We start from the raw sequence: 7,500 nt of genomic DNA, 5'->3' as shown, positions 1-7,500 counted from the left end.
TGTGTGTGTGTTTGTGCGCGTGCATATGTGTATGTGTGCATGCATGTGTGTATATGTGCATGCGTGTGTGTGTGTACCTGTACGTGCGTGTGTGTATGTGTGTGTGCATGTGTGTGTGTGTGTGCGTGTGTGTGTGTACGTACGTGTATGTGCATGTGTATATGTGTGTGTGCATGCGTGTGTGTGTGCATGCATGCGTGTGTATGTGCGTGCATGCGTGTGCATGTGTGTGTCTGTGTGCATCTCTGTGGGTGAGGCTTAAAGGCAAATGTGAAATAGGGTGCTTGCGTCCTTGATACATTTCCCGTCATGTTAGCCTACAGTGGGCTAGGCCAGAAAAAACCTGACAGCTAACCGCTAGTGTTAAATATCAATGCACTACATGTCTATACGCTGTCCAGGAATCCACAGTGATGTGTGCTATGGCTCCGCTAAGCTAACGAGTCATTATCATGTTTCATGGACTGTGCTGCCGGGTTGTATCAGTCAGGTCGGACAGAATCCTCAGGGGGATCGATACGGACACTTGATTAGGAATGATCACGGTGGTGTTCTATTACTGGAACGCCAATTAACTCCAGCGTCGGAACCGCGATTTCCCCAGACCGCGTCCCTCTGTTGGCTACACGTGCGCTGCCTGCCTGTGCGGTTTAATTAAGGCTTTTGAACGTGTTAAAATTGTTAGCCGTGATGACGTACAAAGCTGCAATCATGACAGAGGACTGCACCGTGGAAAATACCACGGCACTCGCTAGTTTTGGCCACGTTGATTTATTTTGGCACAAAACGTCAAATTTAAGAAAAAGCATGAGCCTTAAGTGGATTGGGGCCTGTCTTTGTCTCATGTGTATGTATATGTGTGTGTGTGTGTGTGTGTGTGTGTGTGTGTGTGTGTGTGTGTGTGTGTGTGTGTCTGTATGCTAAGCGGTAATTGGAGTAGCATTGAGCTTGTGAGAGAAAAAAAAAAAAAAGACTGAGACTTGGCAGATGAAGATGTAAAGAAAGATGACGGCGAGAGGAGGATGGTTTCCCCCGCAGAAAACCAGTGAGACTCGGCTAAACAGAAAACCAGTGAGACTCGGCTAAACTAGCCACAGGAGCGCGTATTTCCACACCCGTTCGGCAGTTTGAATAAGACCGTCGGTTTTAAATAGGTCCCCGTTTCCCTTGACACCCAGCTAGCCCCGCTCAGAGCTGTCTCGCCTCTCTCTTCATGCCTGATTAATATTGATTTTATGACATGTGAAATTAAGCCCTCAGAGTCTAGCGGTATGGCTAGGGGGAAAAAAAAGACGCGCTCGCCAAATACCTCACGTGAACGATGATTACGTTAGCGACAGACCTTGCTTGTAACCGCTTTTCTTTTGCTTTTCGGCGCAATTAGTCTTGTAAATAAATAAAGAACTGAATAAAAAAAAGACAGTTTTTCAGGCTCGTTCAAGGACAGATGGTCTTTTTTGATTTAAACACACACGAGATCGTCTGTGACGGGAAAGGCACTTGATCATAATGTCATTATAACTGAAAACAGTCGCATTCCTGACAAATTTTCTCCCTAATTCCTGTCTCCGATTAGTGACGATAAGAGTTATGAGAGAGAGAGAGAGAGAGAGAGAGAGAGAGGGATGTAAACAAGTTGAAGACTGTCTAAAATAATAATAACAAATACATTTAATACATGCCTTTACGAACGGGACTTGGAAGACTAGGGGTCTTAAATTGACTGGCAATTACACAGCGCGGATTTGCAAAAAAAAAAAAAAAAAAAGAAAAAAGGCATAACGACACGTAGCCATGGTAACACAGTAGCAGCTCCTGCAGGATGCGACCTATTAGGGATGCAAATTGTCTTCTCCTAGTCTGCAGCTCTTAAGCTGTGAACACTTAGGACAACATCGAATCGGAGTTTGTCATAATATGACAAAGAAGGAAATTCAAACCTGCACGGTGGATAAAAAAAAAAGAGAATAAAATAAAGGCAGAGTCTGAAGGAAATGAGAGGTCCGTGGCGTATAAGGAACGGGATGAGATTTTCCCGGGAAGGACACGTACTTGGGAGGAACGTGAAAAAAAAAAACAATGTCGGTTAAGTCTCTGTTAACCTCAGGATTTCCTTATTCTGGAGCTGGGAGGACTAATTTGGCCGTGCCACCCCCCCCCCACCCCGGGCAAGGACAGGGTCTGTGATGGATGTGGACGTCTGACTCTTGCTCCATAACAGAAAAACAAAAAACAAAACACATATAAAACGCTGTCTTTCCTCCTCATTTGTGTTTGTGAGGAAAATCACTTATAGTAGTAGCATCCCGGGTTTCTGCTCCCCGCAGTTATTTTTCTTTTGTACATCTAAACACACACACACACACACTCACACACAAACATATAAGAAACACAATTTGGTCGCAGAAATAGGGGCCAATTACCAAGAGAAGAGTGATGAGTTGGGGCGGAAAAGAAGCACTTCACTGTGCCGGTCGAAAAAACCCACCCTAAGAGAAGTCTGTAGTCTGAGATAATAAAGCCAACAGTGCTGAAATCTGTAGTCTAAGGTAATAAACAGTACTGAAGTCTGTAGTCTGAGATAATAAAGCCAACAGCACTGAAATCTGTAGTCTGAGATAATAAAGCCAACAGTGCTGAAATCTGTAGTCTAAGGAAATAAACAGTACTGAAGTCTGTAGTCAGAGATAATAAACAGTACTGAAGTCTGTAGTCTGAGATAATAAACGGTACTGAAGTCTGTAGTCTGAGATAATAAACGGTACTGAAGTCTGTAGTCTGAGATAATAAACAGTACTGAAGTCTGTGGTCTGAGATAATAAACAGTACTGAGGTCTGTGGTCTGAGATAATGAAGCCAACAGTTCTAAGGTCAGATGAGTTCAAACTCAGCACTGTTTATAGAGCTTATGAGAAGGGGCATCACCACGCTAAGGGATCAGCTCGCCAGTGAGAAGGCCTAGTTTTCACAGGCCCAGAGAGAGAGAGAGAGAGGGAGAGAGAGAGACAGAGAGAGAGACAGAGAGAGAGAGAGAGAGAGAGAGAGAGAGAGAAAGAGGGAGAGAGAGGGAGAGAGTGATAAGAGCTTTCCGTCTTTCCTCCCATGTGATAAAATTCTTTTAAAGATGGGGTCCAGCGAGGGGGGAGAACAGATAGATATCTCTGGAGGGTTTTTTTTTTTTGGGCAGAACAGGTTGTGGGAATGAGAGGGGAACGTCCTGACTCACAAGAGAGACCCCCAGAGTAAAGCTTCCTTCCCCAAAATGCCGAACCTCACAATCCACCCCACGGGCTGCAGGAAGGGCCATGACGAATCAGGAGTGACACTCACAGATGAGACAGTCAGACCAGACTCAAACCCAGCACAGCCTTCAACAGACAGCAGCAAAAAAAACACTTCAAACAGGGAGGGAGAGGGAGAAACAGAGAAAAATACAAGAAAGACAGGGAAACAAGCAGGAGAGACATGGAGCGAGAGAGTGAGAGAGAGAGAGAGCGAGAGAGAGAGAGAGAGAGAGAGAGAGATGAAGTGAGAGGGAGAAAGAGAGAGAGAGAGAGAGACAGATGAGGTGAGAGAGAGAGAGACAGGGTCCTGAAAAGGACACAGACATGGAGTAGATGAAGACAGAGCAGGTGAAAGATTATCCGAGAAAGAAAAGTCAGGAAAAAAAGGGGAAGAATTATGTGAGAGAAGAAACGTGTGAGAGACAGATGAAAAGAGAGAGAGAGAGAGAGAGAGGTAGAGGGAGAGAGAAAAACAAAAGGGAGAGAAAACATGTTCAGTCTACTACTCAGGCAGAAATTGTTCATACTTTTATGACTCTTCTAATGCTATCTCACACACACACACATACACACACACACACACACAGGTTTGACCAACCAACCAACCTCAAACACACTGAACCTTCACAGTGTTTAGGCCGTGTTTTCCTGAGAGGCAGAAAAACCATCACAAACATCAGAAACATCACGCTACGTTCTTTTTGGCTGTGAGGCATTGGTACTAATTTTAAGGGTGACGAGAGGGGTCTTCCTCAGTCCCTGTGGACAGCATACAGCTGTTAAACTACATCTGTAGTCTGTGTGTGTGTGTGTGTGTGTGTGTGTGTGTGTGTGTGTGTGTGTGTCCGTGCGGCAAGATAGCTACATCGCCCGGATCCAAACAAACTGTCCAGAGCTCAACAGATATTCCACAACATCAGGCTAATTAGGATACAGCTCTGTGGCTCTCCCTTTCTCTCTGCGCTACGTAAAATCATCCTTTTTAATATACTGATATTTTTATCTTACTTAAAGAGGCACTGGTAATGAATAAATGAAATCTGGAAATTAGCTTTTAATGGCTTTTAAAAGACAAATGGCCATTGTGTGTGTGTGTGTTAACCTGTTTAATTATTGCTGTGTGAGTTGAGCTCTGATTATGGTCCACACACCATGACTGGGTTTTTCTTCTTCTTCTTCTCAGCATTATTGAAATTGGAGCCTTGAGTGGAATACAGAGAGCCTTGGCCATTTTTTGCCCATCCATTTGCTGGTGCCAAAGACCAATTGTGTGTATGATTAAGACACATGTGTTTCCCTGAACACAACCTCCCAGCCAATTAGCTTCTCTCTAAAAGGAGAGAGCACTGCTTTTTCTTTTTTTTTCTGTCTTTCTTTCTTTTCTTTTTTTTTTTTGGGACTGAGAAGAATGGAGAAGGAGTCCTTCCTGCAGTCATCTTCGAGGTGAATCTGACAAGCAAATCTTCTCTCCATTTTCTCCAACCAATAAAAACCAAAAACAAATAAAAATAATAAAATAAATAAAAATGAAAGAAAGAAAGAAGAATGACAGAAAAACATCTCCATTGTGTGTTGAGTTCATTCATCTCCTCTCAACAAAACAGGAAACAAGACTAGCTCTGAGGGAGTTTTGAATTTAATAAGGCCTCCTGTCAAGCTGAAAGCATGTTCAGTTTGCGCCCTGTGACGGTCAACATTAGCATGTGTTAGCGCAGAGGCCGCCAATTAGCGTAGCATGTTGCAAACGCTGACTTACCATATCGGTGTCGGATACAGGGCCGAAGCTGGTCACATAGATGTTGGTCCTGACCTCCGTCACGCTCTCTGATGGGACAAGAAAAAGATAGAGAGAGTGATTATGTAAAACTTGGACAAATTAGGATCTTTGAGGCTAATCTTTAACGCAGTCCATGAAGAGGCAAACAAATTCATCACTTTCCAGTGCCAGACAACAGCCACTAATGACGGAGCGGTCTGCTACCGCACACAGACAAATCAACAACAAATAATGAGCCACGGCCAAGGCAAAAAAAGAGAAAAAGAGAGAGAAAGAGGGAGGGCGTGTGGAAAAAAAATAAATGCTTCTGTTCGCATCTCTCTAAGCTTATACTTTTATTACACAGCACATAACAGCTAGTGTCATTAGCATAAACGTTGATACGCAGACAGTACTTTATTGAACATTTGAAGGAAAACAACACCCCCTCCCAAACTGTGAAATACATATCCTCAAATTGGTTTTGACTTTATATTTAAAGCAATAACATTCTGAGATTGGTTTTTAAAAATGCCCCCCCCCCCTCTCAGATGCTTAGCATAAAGGGGTAATCTTTAAAATTTAGCCTAAACATCAAACGGCACACCCAGCTTCTATAAAGAGATGAGTGGGAGACTCAAACACTGCATGTAGACATGAATATGACAGATAAACATCTTTGAGATGCTTTTCATAGACTGGCAGGTAAATAAGTCCATAGGACATTTACATATTTCCTGGGAGTCGACCACAGGTGTGTCCAATGAGGAGAAACAGAACATAAAACTCAAATGCAGGATTTCCGCATCACACCTCGCTGCAGAAACATAGATACAAACATAACAGGTCAACGTCCTGAAGATGCTTCAAATATGTTGACAAGTAGAGTCGGCAACAGTTTTTTTTGTTTTGTTTTTTTCAACGAGGAGAAACAGAACATAAAACTCAAACGCAGGATTTCTAGGGACGCCTCGAATCAGCAGCGTCTGCAGTGAGGCGTGAATCAAAGTTCTCCTGACGGACAGATGGGGTTGTAGGGACAAGACTCGCAGCCACACGACGATGAGATCAGAGCGTTTTGTTCCGTGCGACAGCTCTGGCTTAGAGGCAGAACTGGGCTTTGCGCTCGATGGTTTCTGGGCCTGAACCCGTCAGAACCGCTCTGATGGAAGTGGTCCAGCCCCCGTCTTAACAGAACATGGCTTCCCACTTAAGACTAGCCCCATCCTAGGTCTTCTTTTTTCTTTTTTTTTCCTTTTTTTTTTTTTTGACTGCCTGTCGCAAAGATGAAGCTCAGATTTGGCATATTTCGAGGGCAATCAAGTCCCTGCTCCGTTAGACATCATCGTAAAGAGGGAAAAGAACCCAAGAGAATGCTCTAATGGATGTCTCTTTGCTATTTACGAAATATGATTAGCTAGGTCGTCTAGTCCATTTACGATCCAAAATCGCAGGCATTCAACTTTTATACTCTGAGTGGATTTGGTGGAGGGAGAGAAAAAAAAAAACTCTGTCTCTTCAGAAGCATAGGATTACAACAAATCCCACGGCTGCTACAGGCCTTTTACGACCTACAATGCCTGTTTTTTTTGTTTTTTTTCCCCCAAAATCAAATAAAGCACTACAAACCTCTGCTGTGTTTTTCAGATGCCTGAAACACAGAATTGACTTTTCACATTCTCTGTGGCAGTAGTACGTTTGTTTCTAATTGTGGCCAGAGAATTGTGGTGGGTGTTACCCCATCATCCTGATGGAACACTGACACCATCTCTGTTGTGGAGCTTAAATACGTGCCCCCCCACACACATACACGCACACGCACACTCCAGCCCCACACCCCAGGCGTCTCAGACACCCGCATCGCGGCTGATCTCTGGAGAACGGCCGCTCCGCTCCGCCGTTTCGTTTTGTTTGATATCGATAAACATCATCGTGCCGTGAAGAGACGAGAACTCATCTACCAATGAGCTCCTTCGCACAATCTGTAGCGCGGATCTGAGATAAGGGGAGATGGATGTGACGGAGGAGGAGGAGGTCTTTTCGGAACTGTTATGGATCTGAGAGAATTTTGGAGTACTGAACGTTTTTCTTTTTTTCTTCTTTTTTTTTTTTTGGATCTAAAAGAAAGGGTAAAAAAAAAGCCATAAGTAAGAAGAGGAGAGGGCTCTGGAGATGTGAGAGATCTTAAGAGTGGAGGGGCTCAGGAGCCGTGGTGGAAGTGAGAGAAGAGGGAGGCTGGAAACCTCGGCTTCACAGAGCAGAGCTGATAATGAATCCCACGTCGAAGGATGTCAGAGACGCTGAGTTGATCGTTGAACCAAACCGTCAGCATTACTCAGAGTCCCTCAGTGTAGAATTTGGACATCAGAACATGAACATTGGGTCCCGGGGTGAGGGGGGGGGGGTGTAGACAATATTAAGGATAGGGATGGGGGGGGGGGCATTTTCTTCACCTCACCT

The 7,500-nt window shown here is 44.1% G+C and overlaps 1 protein-coding gene across 1 annotated transcript in view; it reads right to left on the bottom strand.

The window, feature by feature from the left end:
• Positions 1–7,500, bottom strand: part of gabra3 (gamma-aminobutyric acid type A receptor subunit alpha3) — a 63,874-nt gene that overhangs the window by 56,252 nt on the left and 122 nt on the right. The window contains exons 1-2 of the mRNA XM_030793179.1: positions 7,499–7,500; positions 5,041–5,108 (exon numbers count right to left, since the gene is read on the bottom strand). The exon at positions 7,499–7,500 is cut by the window's right edge and continues 122 nt beyond it. Coding sequence (XP_030649039.1) covers positions 5,041–5,043 — 3 coding nt within the window. The 5' untranslated portion in view covers positions 5,044–5,108; positions 7,499–7,500. The remainder of the gene's footprint in view (positions 1–5,040; positions 5,109–7,498) is intronic.

Source organism: Chanos chanos, chromosome 16, assembly GCF_902362185.1.
Source record: "Chanos chanos chromosome 16, fChaCha1.1, whole genome shotgun sequence".
Taxonomy (NCBI): domain Eukaryota; kingdom Metazoa; phylum Chordata; class Actinopteri; order Gonorynchiformes; family Chanidae; genus Chanos; species Chanos chanos.
This window is presented reverse-complemented; position numbering and strand designations above follow the sequence as displayed.